The sequence below is a fragment of the Sinocyclocheilus grahami genome, unplaced genomic scaffold (assembly GCF_001515645.1).
Source record: "Sinocyclocheilus grahami isolate Dianchi unplaced genomic scaffold, SAMN03320097.WGS_v1.1 scaffold442.1, whole genome shotgun sequence".
Classification (NCBI taxonomy): domain Eukaryota; kingdom Metazoa; phylum Chordata; class Actinopteri; order Cypriniformes; family Cyprinidae; genus Sinocyclocheilus; species Sinocyclocheilus grahami.
Genome location: NW_015505621.1, coordinates 784788 through 807156, shown reverse-complemented (window position 1 = coordinate 807156; position 22369 = coordinate 784788). Strand labels below are relative to the sequence as shown.

The 22369-nt window shown below is 36.1% G+C and overlaps 5 protein-coding genes across 6 annotated transcripts in view; 2 read left to right on the top strand and 3 right to left on the bottom strand.

Moving 5' to 3' along the window:
* LOC107552192 (uncharacterized) overlaps positions 1-1964 on the top strand; it is a 36824-nt gene extending 34860 nt beyond the window's left edge. The window contains exon 21 of the mRNA XM_016234036.1: positions 795-1964. The gene's annotated coding sequence lies outside the window, so the exon portion shown is untranslated. The remainder of the gene's footprint in view (positions 1-794) is intronic.
* On the bottom strand, positions 1414-16212 carry LOC107552193 (transmembrane protein 127). Its single transcript, XM_016234037.1, has 5 exons — positions 15901-16212; positions 14734-15067; positions 12979-13143; positions 10811-12275; positions 1414-1428 (listed from the first exon to the last, which is right to left on the bottom strand). The coding sequence occupies exons 2-4, from the start codon at positions 14969-14971 to the stop codon at positions 11965-11967; spliced, it is 714 nt and encodes a 237-aa protein (XP_016089523.1). The 5' UTR covers positions 14972-15067; positions 15901-16212; the 3' UTR covers positions 1414-1428; positions 10811-11964.
* Positions 2172-4838, bottom strand: LOC107552194 (ES1 protein, mitochondrial-like). 2 transcript variants are annotated; one of them, XM_016234039.1, is made up of 6 exons: positions 4628-4838; positions 4459-4511; positions 3521-3606; positions 2776-2890; positions 2578-2628; positions 2172-2421 (listed from the first exon to the last, which is right to left on the bottom strand). In XM_016234039.1, exons 3-6 carry the CDS (start codon positions 3553-3555, stop codon positions 2287-2289), a joined length of 336 nt encoding a protein of 111 aa, XP_016089525.1. In that variant the 5' UTR covers positions 3556-3606; positions 4459-4511; positions 4628-4838; the 3' UTR covers positions 2172-2286. The 2 variants fall into 2 exon arrangements, with proteins under 2 accessions (XP_016089525.1, XP_016089526.1); XM_016234040.1 differs by lacking the exon at positions 2578-2628 and having other exon boundaries at positions 2725-2890.
* On the bottom strand, positions 6598-10519 carry LOC107552195 (coiled-coil domain-containing protein 74A-like). The gene is given in 8 exon segments (XM_016234041.1): positions 6598-6736; positions 6831-6887; positions 8508-8546; positions 8548-8600; positions 8674-8827; positions 8907-8988; positions 9697-9741; positions 10237-10519. Coding segments are annotated over 8 exon segments (852 nt in total).
* Positions 16213-19045: 2833 nt separating the features above from the next.
* LOC107552149 (probable cytosolic iron-sulfur protein assembly protein ciao1) lies at positions 19046-21704 on the top strand. The gene is made up of 3 exons (XM_016233979.1): positions 19046-19288; positions 21320-21468; positions 21570-21704. The coding sequence occupies exons 1-3, from the start codon at positions 19150-19152 to the stop codon at positions 21702-21704; spliced, it is 423 nt and encodes a 140-aa protein (XP_016089465.1). The 5' UTR covers positions 19046-19149.
* The last annotated feature ends 665 nt before the right edge of the window (positions 21705-22369 follow it).

The following is a 22369-nucleotide window of genomic DNA, read 5'->3' as shown; positions in this document are numbered from 1 at the left end:
AGTTAGCAGAGGCAGCGGGCTTGAGAACGGCGCGGCTGGCGATTTCGACAAAGGAGCGTCCGGAAGGACATGTGACGACTCCGGGTTGGACTCCGCTTCATCTACGGTGAAAGCCAATCCGGCGATCCACAGCGCAAAGTTGTAGTATTTCCTCAGCAACCAGCACGGATCAGCTCCAGGCATGACGAAGCGGATATCGTCCTCTTTGGAAGGCCAAACAAAGTAGTTTCGCTTTCACACCGAATCACACAGTGCCTTCACGACATAGCGGCGGCAACAACAATGCTACAGCGAGAATAAAAGTTACGCCTTCTTTCTTTGCGTGAACATTTGGGCGGCGTTATGCAAATCTTCCCACATAGCGACGTAGACATGTGGGGGCGTGTTAGAACGAGCCGTTTTAGGTATGTGTGGCTGACTCTTAACTTTTATACAGAATATCTCTTTGGATTTGAGACTTTAGTCTTTGCAACTTTACAGATCTTCTTTATGCATCAAGAGCTTGTAACACTCCAAAGAGAAAGGAAAAATTGAAATCGCATCATATGACCCCTTTAACTTGTTTTAACTCAGGCTATCTGCATAGTACTTCACTTTGTAGGCAAAATGTTCATGTCACTATATAAGATTCTGCAAGTGATATATTCACTTATGGCCTCAAAAACAGGAATTGTTGTGTTAGCAGACATTTATAAAATGCCTTGTTCCCGTGTTAAGTTGAGTGCAAACCCAAGGTTTTATTTGGTTTATCTCTTGTAGGTAACTAACCACAATCCCTGTGATTATATTTCCAGAGCATCCCAAGAAAGAAGACAAATTGGTTTTAAATACAAACCTAACAAATCCTGAGAAAGCAAAGGATCCAGATTTGACTATCCTCGACCAGCTTTGATGTATATTCATTCTTAAGCTGAATAAAGAGCATTGCCATGATGCTGTAAAGGTGCATTCAATTCCTACTGGTTTTTCTAAACTTGAAAAATGTACAGTATATGGAATGTAGATTTTGTATCGCTGTCTTTTGTTGACTTTGTATTTATCTGTTGTCATCAATCCCAGATTGCACTTCTATCTGTCTAGACTAAAAGGTTAGGGTACAGAAGTACAATTTTACAGAAAATAAGAAAAGACTAATTCGAAGTATCATACCGTTATGATACAGATTTTGTAAATGAAATTGATATCAATTGTGGATAATGGACATGCTGGAAATATAACTGTACTTCCAAAGGGTTTTTACATTCTCCAATCAGCCGAACCAAAACAACAGTATAGCATAAAGTCTGCTTGACAATCAGATACTGCAGCCAAGAAAATATATTTCAAGCAACTTAAATGTATAAATTTGTTGTATTTTACATATACATGAGTGAATGTATTTGAATATAATGTTGCGTATTTGTTTACTGTGTATATTTGGGCTCCATTCTTGTGTATATTTCACCATATCTTGAAACTGAAGTCATCTTAAACTCTTTGTCATTTTCATTTTGGTCAAGTCTCAAATTCTGTTATCATTTAAAGCAAAAATTCAGTGCCAATATTGAGTTAAGAAGCTTAGCCTCCTTAATACTCAAACTCTCTTCACAATTTGGCCTCTTTACTATTGTAACTCACTTTCCCAAAGAGAAACATATTCACAGCCAGTTCTCTTCTAGAATTCTTCTATATCTGTTTCACTTTAATACAAAGAACTCAGCTGACGTTAAAATAGATATTTAAAATGGCTGAAACAAAAACATGGATCTTGACATTCATCTCTGGCTCTTTGTCAGTCTGTGCTTAGTGTTGTAAATAGTTGTACTTTTCTTTTTCAATTTTGTACAACTGTTCATGAATGTTTTGTGAAAACATGAATCTGTCTTATATTTAAGATGCTGCTGTACATTTTTGTAACACATTTAAAGTTTTTTTTTTACATTTTTGAGAAGCCAGTTAAAGTTTTGTGTAAAAAAAATATAAAAATATCTGTTCTTTGTTTTTATAAATGTTGTCACACTTTTTTGTATGATTTGTAAAATAAAATGTTCCACTAAAATGTTACTATGTCATGTTGTGATAGCCTTTCAGTTATTTACTCATCTACTTCAAAAAGAACAAGTGTATGGTTTGGTTGCATGTACAGTGGGAGAAAAGGTCTATGCTATATGATACATAGTACAACACAGGAGTTGCACTGTATGCTTTTCTTTATTTACTCTCTGTATGTCCACATAATAGCGGATTCGGGTCAACCTAAAGTTAAGTGTGAAAGCCTTCAGGTGTCTTGCTTGCATCTCACGGGAATCACTTGGCAGTCATACGCATGACGTGCTTGACCATGTTCCCGATGCCATCGAAGATGTAATGGTAGTGATAGTCAGTCTCCCACATGAAGGTTGGAGTGCTGATCACCTTGTTTTTCTCGTCCACATAGGCCTCGTGAGATGGGCAGTTAAGGGAAAAATCATGTTTTCATATTGTTATGACATCTAGTTGACATATGCTTAGTGACTTCTTGCATAATTTAAAGGCACACTTTATAGTGTTTTCATAATACGTTTGACAGATATGTTAAAAATGAAAATGAAAGGATATGTAAGGTTCACGGGTGTTGTGACGGGCCCCCATGCTCTTGACCGCCTGCACCATGGTGGTGTTGGGCCAGCGGCCCCAGCGGCTGCTCTCGGTGTTTTACACCTAAAAAATTAATAATACGTTTGACAGATGAAAATGAAAGGATATGTAAGGTTCACGGGTGTTGTGACGGGCCCCCATGCTCTTGACCGCCTGCACCATGGTGGTGTTGGGCCAGCGGCCCCAGCGGCTGCTCTCGTCACGCTCGTAACCCATCGTGACTTCCAGATTGGGCAGCACTCGGCACGCCAGGAGAGGAGCCATACTGGACAGACTGAGCCAAAGAGAGAGCAGGATTGCGGTCAGTTGAAAAACAGTTAAACAATTTAACTGAAACATATTTACAGACCACAAGTGGAAATGCTTCTAATTTACATTTTCCCGATTTAAAGTAACTGTATGTAATTTCTATTTTTGCACTATGAAGCCCCCTACAGTTAAGTGAGTGAATTGACTGTCGTAATTAAAGTGGCTAGCTGTGCATGTGCATTTGTTGCTGCCCTAAAGCTATCTGCCTTTTTCGCGGTGTTTCGTACATGCTCACCAAACTTAGTCCAAAAACAGACGTTTGGGGGAAAACGAAGCCATTCGCCTCAGAAAAGGTCAGTGTACCATCAGAATGACTTTGAAAGTGATATTTAAAGGTAAAAAACTAGAATACAGTTGCTTTGACACAGCATTTGTCATTACTAGAATATATCAGAATAATTTGAATAAAGAAAATGTAGGTGAAGCAAGAAAAATCTGACCCTTTATACCCAACAGTTAGTGGTACTAATTTGATTAGTGACCTAAAAACGGTACTGAATCTTAAATAGCTGTCATTCACCCATCTTTATGTAGTATAAACAATGATTCAATTCAGATTTTATATTCACAGTTTTAATATTTTAGAGTCATATACCCAATGGGCTTGCGAGAGCGGTGGAATTCCTTCATAATTCTTTCCACATCATTATTCAGCTTGCACGGCTCAAGTGGTACATGGTGCTTCAAAGAGACACGGCATTATTTATTTATTTGATTTGATAGGATACTTGATTCTGATTGATCAATTAGCTGTCAATTAGCAGATAGCCTAGATATTATAATTTCAGTTCAAATCAGTATTTATTTGGCAAGTAGTCTTGTAATAAGGATCATGTGCAGTCATCCAGTCATTATCTCTAAATACGTTTCTTTTGTGATAACGACCAAGTGATTGTACATTATCCTTTACATAATCCAAACAGATCCATACGTTATAAAAAATATAAGAGTACTCCGCTATTGACAGGTTAATATTTTGAATCATGCTACTGCAAATAATATTTTTTAAAGTATTTTTTACAATTATTACAATGCATAAGGAAAAATATCTCATTTGCAAATTGAATTTTCTTGATTTAGTCAGAAATGCAACAAAATTCACTGATGTTTAAGCTCAAAACTACAAAAATCTATTTGGTAACAAAAGTCAACATAATCTCAGTCTTACAATTGGCTTCTAAACTAAATGTGGTAGCACTTTACAATAAGGCTTTATTTGTAAACATAGTTAATATGAACTGAGTATGAACAATACTTTTATTGCATTTAATAATCGCAACATTTACTACTACATTTTTTCAGTAGTCAATGCACTGGACTAACATGAACATTTTCAACTAACATTTAACAAAGGTTAATAAATACTGTTGAAATATATTGGTCATTATTAGTTTGTTAACAAATGAGACCTTATTGTAAAGTGTTACCATGAATGGAGCTTGTTTTAAGGATCCTTCTATGGTTTTACTGATAAACGAGCAAAATAATGATATAGGGAATGATATTTTGAACCGCACCCTGCTGTATACTTACTACGCAGCCTCATGGATGTCAGTTCCATCCCACCATCCGCAGCCTGAGAAAACCTTCAAAAGCAGATCCGGTTACAAATTCAGAACCAAACAGAGACTATATCTTATAGCGAACAAGAGATTCAAGAGTGAATGCTTCCATCGTTTTTAACCTGCCAGTTTGTTCTTACCACAGCGATGTTGGTGTTGCCCCAGTTGCCCCAGTCTCCCCCATGATGCATCAGGCAGGCGGGTTGGCGCACCAGCATGGCTGCGGCCTGCTTGGCGAGGAGTGCCCGTGATGCCAACATGATCACACTGCTGAGTTTACAACACAGAGATCAACCGCTAGAGAGTGTGCAGACTGAACTGAACTTGTCCGATCCTGCAGCAGAGGAAGCCCTGCTCTTTTATACTAATGTTGTATGCGAGACGTCACTCTGTAAGCTACGTTTCTGAGAAGATAAGATACTTTGTCTGAACAACCCTTTTCCTTTCTTCATTGCTTATCTAATAATACCTTCCTCAATTATCTTATTACCTTAAGTCATTTGGTCAACACCCGGCCGTTGATGCTTTGCTGTGGCTGCGGCCGTTTACCTGCATTTACCTCTTTAAACAGTCTGTCTGTCTGACCCGTTTAATTGCTTGATTTAATTTTGATAAACTGTGCAGTCGCCTAAACTCTTGAACATATATAATTTATCATTTTGTTTTGACTGCTTTTATTGTCCTCATTTGTAAGTCGCTTTGGATAAAAGCGTCTGCTAAATGACTAAATGTATAATAAACTAAAACTAAAATATGCATTTATAAGTTATATAATATACATATATTAAATGTTATATTTTGGGTCCACACTTAAACATTTTTAGGGTCCACACTTAAAATCTTTAGCCCTAAAACTTTCTAGAGAGAGAGTATAGTAATTATAGTACTATTATGATTCGTTTTTTTTACTTATCAATTTTTCTTTTGTATTTTAGTTCAAATTGTAGTCATTTTGTTGTGCGTTTTTGTCATTTTTAGTAGTTTTTGGGGGGTTTATATGTAGTTTTAATCATTTTTTATTTCAATCAACTAGATTAAAATGTTGACTTGCCAAATAGTTACAATAAAACATTTTTTATTTTTATTTTATTTCAAGCATCATCATTTTTTATGGTTTTAGTTAACTATATTAACCCTTTGTTGTATTGCCTAAAAACTGCCATATGTAACATCATTATCGCGTATTGATATATTTATCAAACAATCACAACTTTACAAGCAATGTGTTACTACAATGTTTTATTGGCTAAACTGAATTAGAGAAACGTGTTGAACGTTTGCTGTTTGAGGCATCTAAAGCATCTGACTGAATTAAATTGAATGAGATAGTGCCCTCTAAAACCCATTACTTAATAAGGCTCTTAAATGCAGTAATACTATGTGGTGTCTGCTGGAGGCCCGGGCACTGATCCAGTGGGTTGTAGTCGTCAGTTAGAGATCCTACAGGACACACTATAAAACCTTCTCAACGGCCAGATTACACTAGTGCACTACAGATGAAACATACTGAGCTTTAGTGAAGAAATGAACATGGAGTTCAGAAATAGGCCTTTGGTGCAAAACACCTTCAGATTCCTCAAGAACGCAAAAACTTATACAAACGCATGTCATAAATGGTGGCACTGGTGCATTTATTTAAAGAGAAGTACAGTATTAACAGTAATAAGAATTTAAACTGCTTTGTCAAATGAGCACCTTGTGAAACCTTCAGGGAAATTCCCGCCAGTGTATATGTTATCAAATCCAGGCATTATAAGAAATTTGATCGAAAGGTTTCACTTATATGTCGTGTGTCTCTCAGAGTTTATGGATCTTCCTGTTGAAGGACGTGCAGCTTAGCTCAGCTCTCGTCTCATCTTTGACATTTGGCTGCTTCTCTGGAAAGATTCTTATTTAGTTCATTAGGGATTCAAACGTGATCGTTCACTCATTCCTTACGTCTCCCTGGTGAAGAAAAAGTACATATTTTTGACCTTCCTTCAGCTAATAGAGACTGACTGAGGTGTTTAAGCCTTTTCACAGAGTAAAAAAAGGCCGAACCGTAAGACCTTCTAATCAGCAGACATGATGGCACAATGACAGACAGCGTAACCTTCACTGCAGAGGAAGGTTAAGAGTTCACCGCTCTCCTGAGACGCAGTCTGTGCACGTCCTGCGCTCTCCTCTGCCGCTCTGACATAGTGCTGCTCCGACCGTGTTTGATGGCTGGGAGATGCACAGTTTCTCCTTTACCGGCGTGACTCGGGATCCTGGGGGGGAATGACCAAAAACTGTTTCAGAATTATGGATTGTCTGTGGTATTCGGTGATGATGATGATGATGATGATAGAAAAGCCAGCCTACTGTTTCTTTGGCAGTGGTTTGAGAGGTAGTTGTGGAAAATGCCCGAAAACTTCACCCCTGAAAAAGAATTGTATGTTTACATGTGAAAATAAAGTGCCAATGATTTTCGAGATGGATTCTGAATAGGCAAACAGAATTTATTTTATGATATAATAGAGAAATAAGGTGTCCCGGCCACATTTCACCCAAAAAAATAATAATTTGCATTCTGTTCCAGTGATGTTGATATAATAATTATTATTTTTATTTTTTTTTTTATTATTATAGTATGCATTGCATGGATAAAATTCAGTTGTGCTTTAATATTTAAATGATGAATAAAAAATTATATATATAAAAAAAAACTATATATATATATAATATTTTGACTGAGATTTCAAGCAAAATATAGCTTATTTCTTTCTTTTGTAAATGCAAAAAATTATAATAATATCATTATAATTGTAATATATATAAACATTTGTCACATTTCCCCCAAAAGAAAAACAACAAATGAAATTATGGATTTTTTTCATGGTATTACATTATTTATTATAATGACAATCCTGTTTATCAAATTATTATTAAAGGAATAGTTCATCCAAAAATGAAAATTCTGTCATTAATTACTCACCCTCGTGTCATTCTAAACCCGTACGACCTTCGTTCATCTTTGGAACACAATTTAAGATATTTCTGATGAAATCCGAGAGCTCTCTGACCCTCCCATAGACAGCAATGCAACTGAAATGTTCCCAGGCACAGAAACGTAGTAAGGACATCGGTAAAATAGTCCATGTGACATCAGGGGTTCAACTGTAATTTTACAAAGCTACGAGAATACTTTTTGTGCGCGAAGAAAAAAAAACGTTATTAAACAATTCTTCTGTATTGTATTCTTCATGTAAACGACACATGCGCATATGTGCGTGCTCGACATAAGCACCAGCGCTATGCGCATGCGTTGTTTACATGAAGCGGAAGCAAGCACATGCAGCAGACCGGATGTATAGAAGAAGAATTGTTTAATAAAGTCGTTATTTTTGCTTTCTTCACGCACAAAAATTATTCTCGTAGCTTTGTTAAATTACAGTTGAACCCTTGATGGCACATGGACTATTTTACCGATGTCCTTACTACGTTTCTGGGCCTGGGAACATTTCAGTTGCATTGCTGTCTATGGGAGGGTCAGAGAGCTCTCGGATTTCATCAAAAATATCTTCATTTGTGTTCCGGAGATGAACGAAGGTCTTACGGGTTTGGAATGACACGAGGGTGAGTAATTAATGACAGAATTTTCATTTTGGGGTGAACTATCCCTTCAAAATCATAGTCTGCATTATGTATTCTTACAATTACCATAAATACTTAAATTACTTCTAATTACTATAAAAATATATTACAATAATAATACTTTTTAAACAATTGTTATTATTATTAAAATCATAGTCCGCATTATGTAGACTCCCAATTCTCATAAATACTTAAATTACTTCTAATTACTACAAAATATATTACACTTGTATTAAAAATTACACACGTATATTTAAAAAAAAAAAAAACATTTTTATGAGATTTATTTTTTAATGAGATTTGAATTCGATTTAATGAGATGCAAAATATAGTTTCTTATTTCTTTCTTTAGATTTTGGCTTGACCCCAGGATTTCCGTGAGATTGACGCAGAATAACGGAGCACCTGCTGTTGTCACAGAACGAGGCTCTTGCGAGAGAGAAAACTTCATCTGTTTTTGGAGGTGATTTCTCTGAGGACCGTCTTGATCCGCAGCAGCTGAGTGATGGAACATGATGAGTGTCAAGTATGAATGTATGAATCACGACAGACAGGATGAAGCGCTGCTGACCTCCTGATACTGCGTGGTGTTGGCGTGATAGAGCTGCCGGATGATGAGCTTGCACTCCTTCAGCGTCGGGATGCGGGGCTCCTGGGACGGGCTGCAGGTGATCCTGAGAGGCAGCAGAGCACTTCCTCCTCCTGCCTCGGACGCCTCCTCTGAGCTGGAGCGGTGTGATTTACTTGGTTAAATGAGGTCAGTTAATCAGAGATGCTAACTCAAGGGTTATAGAGATTTGGCACCTGATGAATCCACACTGGGAATTCTTCTCGGCTGAACCGTCGCTGCTGGATTTTGAAGAATTACTGCTGGACCATATGGACTCTGTGTGCATCACACCAGGGTTATTAGAGTCAGCTATAACTACAGTTAAAACCATAAAGAAAATGTGTTACTTGAAATAAAATAAACATGATCTGAAATAATATATTAAAAAACATTTTTATTTAGGCTAGTTGCCAAGGCAATTCTCATTTTCTTTTGTTTAACTTCATTATTAATCATTATTAAATAATTAAGTATTTTTTTATAAAAAATTATTATAAAAAAACAAAATAAATACAAATTATATCTACTAATACAAATGACAAAAACAAACAACAAAATGACTAAAACGTGAATTAATATTAAAACAAAATATGAAAATACAAACTAATTTAAAATGTTAATAAAAACTAGTAAAGTATCTCAATAATACTAAAATGATATCTAAATATTAAGAACTAATAAAAATGACACGACAAACAATAAACAACAAAATTAAAACTTTAACTAAAATTAAAACAAAGTATAAAAATAAAAACTCATTCAAAATGTTAATAACAACTATAAAAGTATCTCAGTAGTATTAAAATAACACTGGATATCAGTTTGCAGTAAACAACAAAACAAGAAACAATAAGAAAAAATCAGATCTTTCCTCTGCACAGGTTAATAGTCTTTAAGGGTCTTTCTAAAGCAAATTTTGCATCATTGCATGAGCATATTATGAATATAATTACGAAAAATTAGGCTTGATAAAACCTAGCTTACCTTTTGGAGAATGTTCATGTTCCATAATCAGCTGATACTGTAATTCTGTAAAAGAAGTAAATATTTAAGTGTAAAAATAATATGCAATTGTGCATCAAAACGGGTCTTTTTGTGCTTTATTTGTATCCACAAGACGGAACTGTGACAATGTTTAAACTAGTTTATGGAAGTAATGCAAACAAATGTTAAAATGTACCTTATGGTTTGTTCTTTCTTCCATCACGCTTGAGGAAGTGACATCATCAGCAACCTTCTGACCACATGCCTCAAACAGAAATAAGTTTGTTTTCCAGTCTTTATCAGTGTTTCATTATGTTTGGCCTTAGTATTTCAACTGTTTTGGGGTAAAAACTAGAATATTGGGGTAACCTTGTGCCTCTATTGCGTTCCGCCGGTGTCTATGGCAGTTTTCATCCTGCTGTTTTAGACCTTTAGTGGTCAAATTAGATTGAGCAACCTTCTCAAATGAAATGATGAAACAATATCTTGAAAAATGTTCAAACTGCATCATTTCCTAAGAAGGACTGCAATGCAGCACACCTTTATTAACACGCTTCAGATCTTCCATTTCTGCACGCAGTCTCTCCAGCGTGTCTTTATGCTGTTGTTGGAGGAACAGAACATCTTTCTCCAGAGATGCGATGCGTGTGCTGTGTGCATCTGTCCTGGGCTGAGCAGCTGCTTGTGGGCTCTTGATGTCCACAGGTGGAGATCTGACCATACAGTCCCTGGACAGATGTCTGGGGTATCTCACCCGCTCCAGATCTCGAACCCTAGTCCAGCTGGGCAGGTTTCGCAGGGGTGGCAGATTACTGGTGGACATGGTGCTACTGGGATGAATATTAGATTATTAATTCATGGAATTTAGGCTCATAGGCTCATATATAAACGCAACATAGACCTTGAATGAGACAAGCATCTCTACGGCACATTTTAAAGCTGAAAACATTGTTACATTGTTCTCAAAAATATGCTATATAAGTCAGCTTTTTCTAAAAGTAGTTGCTTAATATAGGTCTGGCTTCATTTACATACAACATATTTATCCTGGTTTCAGCGGAAATGCCGGTGGTGAGGCTTTGAGGAAACACTCACGCACATGTTATTTGGAAACTTTTTATTTTCCATGTCAGTAAACGTATTTCAAATGAAACACAGAAAGGAAATGTGAAATTAAGTAGAACACAAAACCACCAGATTACTAGAAAAACAACCAAAACTGTATGCAAAAGTGAACAGCATGTGTGAAATCTGAACAATTACAGTCCATTTAGGCAACACATGTGCAGTATCAAATGTCATGCAGTGATTTTATCAAAAATAATCAGACCAGAGCAAAAGCTAGACAAGTGAATCGTGGATACAATCATGATCGAATGTGTTAAGACTCGTTCATAGCTCACACTATTACTATCAAAATACAGCAAACACAATTTCACTAAAAAAACAAATCCAATTAATATACAACACGCTCACAATGTTATGTTGGCAAACCTGAAAACCTCCAAATTGCAGGTACATAAAATATCCGCTTTCTTTTTTCTTTGAGAGTCTGTTTCAACCGGGTAATATATAATAAATAATTTGTCCATCCATCTTGGGTATTTGCAGCTATATTTGCATTAAAGTAACATTACAATAACTGATTAAAAATGAATCCGGAAGTGTGCAGATATGGCAGCATCTGTAGACTAATTAATTAAAATAAATAAAAGGATATTTTGATAGCATGATAAAAAAATGAAAGGAAAGTGACCAATTGAAAAACAGGAACAAAAGTCGAAAGTGCAGCTCAACATTTCAAATGGAAAACATGATAAACCTTTGATGAAACAGAAAAAGATGCCTTTGGAAAAACTTCCCCACAGTACGCCGAAGAGGCTGCCGGTAAATGCATCTTCAACAAGCATGATGCCCTTCAAGTCTTTAATCAACAATAAAGCGTGCCAAAAAGATACTCAGTTTTCTAAATCTGTGTGGGTTTTTATTGCCAGATTCATGCAAACTACTGCAAGATGAATTCGAATGGAATTCTACAAGCAATGCCATAATTATTCGCTTTGATTTATTCCATGCACGCAAGCTCTGTCTGCCAAAGGAAAACGCTCATTTAAATGCGTGCATGGATATGGGCATTCTGCACGATCTGGAATACTGAATAAATATTCATTCTTGATGGCGCACCTAAAATCTGAACATCGTTGCTTTATCTGAAGGCCAAAGGTGTGGCATTGGGCAGAGAACATGTGGGGCGACGGCGGTTGGCAATCAGGGTGTGTAGGCCGGTGGAGGCTGGAATTGGTTGGCAACGTCGTAGTCAACTGGGTATGTTTCACTGCTCTCCTCCATCTCTGAGAGGAGCTCCAGGGCCTGCTCCTCCTCCTCGGTGGGGTAATGACGGAGCAGGTTGGCCGCCGTGGCTAAAATGGAGGCTCCGCCTGCACCGGCCACCAGGTAGAAGCTGATGGCAAAAGTGACGTAGATGAGCGAGCCGTGGTACTTCTTGTGCTGCTGCTGCAGGGACAGAATCAGTTCCGAGGCCCAGTAGCAGAAGCCGATCACTGTAGCGCACTGGAGCACTGCAATACAGAGTCATGAAGACATTAATGGGACACTTCTCCTCAAAAAACTGCTGAAAATCCTTTACCTAATTTAGTGTTCCCATCAAAAATTGCTTATATAGCCTATCCCTCATTACGGTATGTTATCAACAAATCTTGGATTCAATCTTTTTGTCAGTTTGTTTTCTTTCAATTAGCACACGTTAGGTATTTCTTCTCTGAACTGACTGATCTGAGCTTATGCACCTCAATTTTTGAGTGAAAAAAAGCATTTTTGTGGATAATTTTTGGCAGTGTTCACTTAAAAACTGAGGTGCATAAGCTCAGATCAATGAGGCCTACGATCAGTCAGTTCCAAAATGAAATCCTAAAACGTATTAATAGTTGAAACTAGTTGGAAAAAACAAGTTGACAAAAAGACTGAATCCAAGATTTGATAATGAAAGATTTATAAGCAATGTTTTGTAGGTTGGTCAATTTTGATCAGGAACACCACAAATTTTATTATGCCTTTATTAATTTTTTTTTAACTTTTGGTGACCACAACTTTCAATAGAGGAACAGAAACCTCTCAGGTTTTATTAATTATAGTCTAATAGTTTTGGTTAATGATGTTTGAGTTAATGATGACAGCATTTTCATTTTTGGATGAAATATACATTTAATGCTACAAAAAATAACTATATTTATATTAAGAAGTAAATCCTTCATGAATGCGTACCTGTGAGGATGTGAGCGAAAGCGTATCTGCGTGTGATCTTGAGGGCTGGGTGTTTGGGTCCAAAGACATCCAACAGAAATGCCGTGAGGCTGCACAGAATGCCCAAGAAACAGAAAGCAGCAATGACCCGCAAGAGCAGGATGGACTGAGAGTTGATACAGTAATCTGTGAGAGAGAATGAACAAAACATTTTATCATTTATCGTTAAAAATGCAAGTAGAAGAACTCCATTTCAACTTCAAATTGTAATCTATGCACACTACCATTCAAAAAGCTTGCGGTTGCCACAAAAATATGAAGCAGCGCAGCTGTTTTCAACATTGATATTAATAAGAAGTTTCTTAAGCAGCAAACTAATGTTTCTTGAGCAAATGAGTACATTACAATTATTTCTGAAGGATCATGTGACACTGAAGACTGGAGTAGTGATGCTTAAAGGGGTCATAGGATGCCCATTTTCCACAAGTTGATATGATTCTTTAAGGTCTTAATGAAAAGTCTGTAACATAGTTTTGTTAAAGGTGACATATCATGAAAATCTGACTTTTCCAGGTTTTAAGTGCTATAATCAGGTCCCCGGTGCATCTACCAACCAAGGAAATGTTAAAAAGATTAACCCAGTAAATTTGTAAAAACGGGCATAATATGTCTCCTTTAAAATTTCTCAATGGTAGTGTCAAAAACACCTTTTTTACCCTGTCAAAAACAGCTCTTTTCAGAGCATGCAGATTTGTAGAAATTTCCTTTAAATGTTAATGAGCTCTGCTGACCCCGCCCCTCTCTTCCGAGCCGCTCTCAGAGAGACTGTTTAGTTAAGCTGCATTCATCGTGAAACTTGCTAATTATTAGCACATTATTAGGAAAGGCGATTTGCAAAGATTCGTTAAAAAAACCTTACACTCACTTCTTCTGTAGATGATGCTGGATCACGAATGATTCGCGCAAACATAGACGCATTTATGTAGATCGGGGGCGCATTCCCTTCAGAAACAAACATAATCCGCTGCGTCTTCAGCGGCTCAGATGTCGGGAGTAAATGACGACTGCTTTGTTCATTATTACATCCAACAACAGAAGACCTCAATCGCTTAGGAGTCATTCTTGTCTACATCTGCTCCACAGAGCCATTGTTCAGTGACGAGCTGCGCAAAACCACGTTCGTATTTGCGCAGCTCGTCAGTGAATAACAGCTCTGTGTAGTTAATGCTGCTCAATGTGAAAGCACGCAGGTGATGGAGATTTACCGCTGATTACAGAACCGGCTTTCTGACAAGATGCGCATTAAATATCGCATGCGATTTATCATGCAGCCCTAGTCTAAGGTAAGATGCCAGTCCAGTCTGTACCGTCAATCAAACTATCGTGGGAGGGGCCTGTCTGTGTGACGTCACACAGACAGGCATCTGAGATCGGCTCGATTTGAGAAAGGGGTAAAGATTTTAGTAGATTAACAAAAAAACACAGAGTGGATTTTTATCATTTTAAGGTGGTTGTGTTCACACACTGCCAACACACATTTCAGCTCAAACTACTTGTAAAAGTGCATGTAGCATTATATGACCCCTTTAAAATTCAGCTTTGAATCACAGCAAAAAATTACATTGTAAAATCTATTCAAATAGAAGACGGCTGTTCCAAATTTACCAATATTACTAATGTTGTCTTTTTTGATCAAATAAATGCAGCCAGGTGAGCAGAAGAGACTTCTTTCAAAAACCTTACAGACCCCAATCTATCTCAGTTTGGGATACCAACCCTCAATGAGTTTGTCATCTATATATCCCAGGACGTCTGCGACACCGAGCTCCTGTCTGGGGCAGGTTCCTCCATGGACGCGGAGCCAGGCTGGTTCTGCCAGGGCTGTACAGAGTGCCGTGATGGAAAGCGCCCCGGGCAGCGCGGATGCTAAACTCCGCTCTGGTTGTTTGGGTAGAGCCGTTCCACTTCTCCTCCTCCGGTTTCCAGGCGCAGCAGTTCCCGGGGGTGCGTACATGGTCTTAAAAGCTCTGAAAACCCTTGATTAAAACAATAAAACTCAAATAGACTGGAGTGAGAGTGGAGAGAACTGGGGTTTGACCTCCGCCGGGCACTACAGACGAAATAAAATAAATCAAATCAAAACCCAAATCTTGTTACAGTAATCTGGAGCAAAGCATGAGACTAAGTGTTTTAATTAATGGTGATTACTAAGAACTGACTGGAAGAGAATAATAGTTTACATGTATGCAAAAGTGACTTATTTATATGATTTTTAGTAATGAAACTACTTATTATTAATAATGAATTATAGTAGTGCTGTCAAACGATTAATCGCGATTAATCGCATCCAAAGTAAAAGTTGTTGTTGACATAATATGTGTGCGTGCTGTGCATATTTATTTTGTATATATAAATACACACACATGCATGTATATATTTTGAAAATATTTACATGCATATATGTATATTATTCATATAATTTATAATAATTTAATTACATTATTATATTATTTATAAATATATTTAATATAAACATAATATATTTTTCTTAAATATATACATGCATGCATGCATGTGTGTGTATTTATATATACATAATAAATATACAGTACACACACACATATTATGTCAACAAAAACTTTTATTTTGAATGCGATTAATCGCGATTAATCATGTGACAGCACTAAATTAAAGTAAACTATTGGTAGACAGACACTAATGATAGATTAACCTACCTGTTTCCAACTTCTAATCATTATTATGTTAAATGATTGATTACAGAATAAACATACCCACTTAATAACAGAAGAAGAATACATAAACAATACTGTGTTGCATTTTTTATCTTCCTGTTATATAACAACAGATTAATGGTGTATTATATAGGCTATATATATATATATATATAAGCAAGTATACATTTGATTTAAACCGCATATTTACCTGTTTGCTGTAACTGAAGCTCCTCTGTAAGTTTTTAATCAGATTTGATCATTTATGTCATGAACTGGCCTTACACCTTCACAACACACACAAAACCCTTTAAAACCTTCTCAAATCCCACCGAAATATAAAGCAACTCAATGAAAGAAATGCATAATGTGTTCAGCTTCGAATTATCCTGCTGCTCGCCGCTATATCGTAGACATTTTCGCGTGTTTTATTGTTGATTTCCAGTAAAAACATAAACAATAGTCCGTCCACTTCCTCCGTCAGACGGAGAGCTCCTCCTGTCTCAGACTTCCGCTTCCTGTGTGTTGCCGTTTGAACCCATAGATGTGTTTACGTAGATGCCTCACTAGCGACTGTTTCTATGGGCCGCTGTATGTAACGGCTCTTTTTTTGTTTTGTTCGTTTTTTTTTTTTTTAATGCCTAGGTACCAAATATAAAAATACAGAGAATATCAACATTACATACAAAGAGGTGACATTACATGCAAAGCACCATTTATAGACGTATGTAACAATAAATAAATAATACAAAATAAATTAAAAAGATTAAATAAATTAACCGTTTTAAAAGCCTTGAAATTCTTGGAAGATGAAATAGTTTGGATATACTAGCTGAACGGCTCTGTGCGAACCTACGGTCGGACGCATTGGGGCATCTACTGTATTCACATCTATGTTTGAACCAATCAGACGCGTCCTTCCGCAGACGCCAGTCCTCGAGCATGTGTATGTGTGAAGAATCGAAACTTACGGTGGCCGAGAGGTGCAGAACAAATCACAATTCTGAAAACAAAATAACAAATTACAAACGCAAATGCAAGTCTACAAAACCAAATAACAATTCAGAAAACACAACAACAATTCAGAAAACATTATAACAAGTCAGAAAACACAATGACAAATTCAGACAAACCGGAAGAGGTAGGTATAGTCTGAGACAGCGCCATTGCTTTGAGATTACTCACCGCTGATTGGACGAGACATCTGTCACTCACCGTATACAGAGAAGAACCAGCCGAAGAACAGCAGAGTCCTGGTAGAAAGTTCGGAGATGGTTTAGCTCAGTTTAAATGTATTGTATGAATTGCCCTTACTCTGGAAAAATGTAAATTGACACTCCGTATTCTTTATTCCAGAGTAAGGGCAATTCATACAATACATTTAAACTGAGCTAAACCATCTCCGAACTTTCTACCAGGACTCTGCTGTTCTTCGGATGGTTCTTCTCTGTATACGTTGAGTGACAGATGTCTCGTCCAATCAGCGGTGAGTAATCTCAAAGCAATGGCGCTCTCTCAAACTATACCTACCTCTTCCGGTTTGTCTGAATTTGTCGTTGTGTTTTCTGACTTGTTATAATGTTTTCTGAATTGTTGTTGTGCTTTCTGAATTGTTATTTGGTTTTGTAGACTTGCATTTGCGTTTGTAATTTGTTATTTTGTTTTCAGAATTGTGATTTGTTCTGCACCTCTCGGCCACCATAGAAACTACTTTATTTGGGCTTTGCCATTACTCTAAAATATTGTGGACTTTTCCCTATTTGTTAGTGAGAACATTGATACGGATTTTTCTTTCCTTTGGGGAAATGTTTTGTTTGGAATTGTTAATTGGATAAAATAACATTTACTGAAAAACAAAATATACTTACTTAATCTTCTTATTTTATTAACCCAATTTTATATACATAAATGTAAATGTTCAGGACAAAAACCACTGTTTTATGTTTTGCTTGCTGAATTGCAGCATTGCTTTGGGACTATCTGTAACTCGTGTAACAAGAAGGCTTTACAAAACAATTTAAATTTGTAAGTCTTTTAATCTTTTCCTTTGATGTGATCTTTTGTGATTAGTTATATACCCGTTTTGTACCCTGTGTTTTTTTTAATTATTATTATTTATTTTGTTCTACGTTGTGACTGCTTTTATCTTTGTCTATATAATGTTCTTAATAAAAAAAAATAAATAAATAAATAAAAGAATCGAAACTATTCTGGACATGTGATTTTCTTATCGCTTTCCCTACTTTATTGTTTTAGCTTATTATTGTAGTTGTTTCGATGTAATTTATGTTATTGCCCTTGAATGTTTATTGTTCTAAGAACTGCAATAAAATAAAACAGTAAGATTTCCCCCTTCGTAATGCAGCATGTTCTTCATGCAGAGATCATCCCACTCTTATTTGAACTCTTCCACTCTTATAAACGTAATAAACTAAAACTGAAATTGAAGTCGTATGCTTTCAGTTAAAATAAAACAAAATGTATTTAAATAAAACATAAAAACAAAATTAAAATAATTGATCAAATAAATTAAATATAATCACAAAGCTAAATTAAATTAAACAATAATAGGTCTCGCTGTATTTGAAAGATTTTATCGTCAACCATTAAAATAATGACATAAAATCGAATTTTCTGCTAATTTTTCTACTTTTTTTATTTTATTTTATTATTTTATTTATTATTATTTTTTTAAATTTATTTATTTATTTTATTATTATTTATTTATTTATTTTATTTTTTATTTTTATTATTATTCTTTTTGTTTTATTAGACATAGGAAGTACAAATGCGAAAAAACATACACCAATAAAAAAAGCCAGGGTTTCAAGGATGGTCAAACAATACATAGCAACTACATTTCAAGAGAGAGAGAAAGAAACATTAAAAAAGGTAAATAAATGAAAAATAAATAAATAAAATAAGCAGATCACATAAAAATAAACATAATCTTTCACCAGGGGTTCAAGGATGGTCAAACAATGCACGGCAATTACATTTCAAGAGCGAGAAAGAGAGAAATAAACATTTAAATAAATGGGGAAAAAATGAAATAAGCAGATCACATAACAATAAACACAATATTTCCAACAAAACCAATTAATTATTAAATAAAACGTCTACAAAAAAGTAGTTTTAGTTGCCTTTTTGTTACTGGAAGTAGATTTTAATATATTTTTGAAAATAAGATCAGTAGGGGGTAACTTTCATAAACTTGCATTTGTGAATAAAATATTTTGCATGCAAAGTAAACATTCCCATATTGCTCATCATGCACCCTTTCGCTGCAGTCCTGATGGTGGCGCTGCTGCCGTGCATTTGCATCAACAGGAAAGCACTGAAGCAGGAAGCTGCGGATAAACACAAGTCCTGACGCAGCGTGACATAGAGAGAGGATAGTGTGGCTGATCGGGGGAGACTTGCATGTCATATAATCACAAATACCATCGAGTAACACGAGATGAAGGGCGCGCTGGAGCTGCAGCAGAGGGTGAGCGCGCACGCAGACGCGAGCTGCTGGTACGTCGCGTGGAGCCCGGCTGGAACGCTGCTTGCGTCATGCGGCGGAGACCGCGCCGTGAGAATCTGGGGGAAAGAAGGTACAAACACAACATATGTATGTTCTACACCACAGAGCACCTGTCTAAACCATGTACTTATTATATATGAGCGCTGAAGTACGTCAAGTTGAAGTAAGTTTTGCCTCTTTGTCGCCATCTCTGTTTGTAAACCTGCAATTGCAGTTGTTTGCGCAATTATTTTCTTAAAGGGGTCATGTGATGTTGCTAAAAATAACATTATTTGGTGTACTGAAATGTTTATGCGGTTTAAATTTTTCCACGTACTGTACATTATAGTTTCTCCTCTATGCCTCGCCTTTCTGAAATGCGTAGATTTTTACAAAGCTCATCGTTCTGAAAAGCGAGGTGTGCTGTGATTGGTCAGCTATCCAGTGCGTTGTGATTGGTTGAATTCCTCAAGCGTGTGACGGAAATGTTACGCCCCTCACCAGCCCTCTAGAACACCAATTGAGTCGCCATTGGCTAGTAAATTTTTTTGTTTACTCGCCAGACTGATAAATATATATATCTATACAACATTAGCATTGCGTGACTACGTGTGTGTAGTATGTATTAGCATGTAGATTTCAATTTCTGTACAGTCTAATCTCTAATTGTCATACCTTTTAACCCAAAAAGCAAATTATTTTTCCTTCGAACTGGTTTTCTTTGAAATACAGAACTTGTGTAATCCCAGGTGCTGTGATTGGTCAGCTATCCAGTGCGTTGTGATTGGCTGAATTCCTCAAGCGTGTGACGGAAATGTTACGCCCCTCACCAGCCCTCTAGAACACCTTGGCAATTGAGTCGCCATTGGCTAGTAAATTTTTTTGTTTACTCGCCAGACTGATAAATATATATATCTATACAACATTAGCATTGCGTGACTACGTGTGTGTAGTATGTATTAGCATGTAGATTTCAATTTCTGTACAGTCTAATCTCTAATTGTCATACCTTTTAACCCAAAAAGCAAATTATTTTTCCTTCGAACTGGTTTTCTTTGAAATACAGAACTTGTGTAATCCCAGGCTATCTGTAAACCGATGCACATTTAAAACTAGAATATAATCTAATTTCAGTGACGTGTTTCATAAACACATAGTCCTTTTTGGATTATGATACATTTAATTATTTCAGCTGCTGTGAGAAAAGGCTATAAACGATCCGCCACCTGCAGGACCCTCACATGCGATATAGCATAGGGAAAACTTCTTTATGTTTACAGACGTGACGTAATAATGACGCAGCTGCATGCTCGAATTTCCTGCAAATTGCTGTACCACTCAAATTACAAAACATTATTATAAGTTAACCATTGTGTAAGTAAGGCGATCGTTTTGAACACTGGCTGGTTATGTACTCGCTCTTGATTTCGGATAATTTTTTACCAAAAAATGTTACGGACTGCAGCTACAATAAGCAACAAAAAGTATGTGATGCACAAAACAAATATACAACACCCTACACACTGCTTATACTATTTTACTATTTGCTAATTATTTAACACATCCTTGCAAGACTGCATCTGATTATAGATTATTTTGTATATACGTATTTTACATATATTTCTGTTTCTATTTATTTATATATACATGCACACAGAGGTGATCAAAAATGTTTGAATAATTAATATTTTTGAATGACGTCACACAGAGGCCGCATTTGTATGATCAAAAATTACAGCAAAATATTTTGAAATATTATCACGCTCTAAAATAGCTGTTTGCTATATAAATAAAGTTTAAAATTAATTTATTTACATGACAGAAAAGCTTAATTTTCCAGACACCTGGAGACTGCAGTAATGGCTGCTGAAAATATAGCTTTGTCATCACAGGAATAAATTACATTTTAAAATATATTCATATCGAAAACTGTTATTTTAAATTATAATAATATTTTACAATATTACTGTATTTTTGACTAAATAAATACAGCCTTGGTGAACATCTTTCTTCTTTCAAAAACATTTAAAAAAATGTAATTATTACAAACTTTTGACTGCCATTATATATTCATATTTTATTTTTATTGTTTGTGTCTTATGTGTCTGATCTTTATTCTCAGGAGACAGCTGGGAATGTAAGTGTGTCTTGGCCGATGGACACCAGCGTACGGTCAGAAAGGTAGCCTGGTCTCCCTGCGGGAAATATCTGGCATCAGCCAGCTTTGATGCCACAACATGCATCTGGAAGAAGACGAATGATGATTTTGAGGTTTGTTTTTGCATAAGCATAGTTTCAGACCCTTAAAAATTGAAAGAAGTGACATTGTTAACATCTCGTCGGACTGACATTTCCGTCATGTGTGTTTACAGTCCCTGACAGTGCTAGAAGGTCATGAGAACGAGGTCAAGTGTGTGGCCTGGGCTCCGTCTGGAAACTTACTGGCCACCTGCAGCAGAGACAAAAGTGTTTGGATCTGGGAAGGTACATCAGGAAGTGATAAATGAATAGTCTCTCTATAGCAAAAATACAATTTGTTTTGTTTAGAATGACATAAACTAATGAAAGGGACGTGCATTAAGAAAGTAACATTTATTTCGTTTTCACTTTAAGGTTTGACTTTGAGTTTAAGGTAGCAATTTTAAGTTATATGTATCATCATAATTCCGGTCAACTAAGTAGTTTCATGTAATTCTGTCGACAAGACATAACCAAAGGTTTTTTAAATATAAAAATTAGAAATTATTAAATTAAATATGCATACAGTATTTGCATACATTTTCAGAAATCTGATCATTAGATAAAGCCAAATTCTTGTTTCATTTTGATGATATATTATAGTCAAAGGTTTTCCAAAAGGAAAAACGGGATATCTAATTGAATCACTCCATAAATCAGAAAATACTATCAGCAGCCTGGAAAAAATATGTATATTTTTCATCATGTTTTAGGAATAAAATGTTATGTAAATCAGGCAAATGATATATGAACAAACCTTCAGAATATAGATTGGAATAAAATTGTAAAGTTCTGTCCATGTAAGTGATACTAAAGTGGAGATTTCTGGCTTAAATATTTTAAGAAAACAGCCTTGTATTGTAATTTGAATCTACAGACACAAATAGATCAAATATATAGTTCAGTCATGAAACTCTAGATGGCGCAGGCTGAC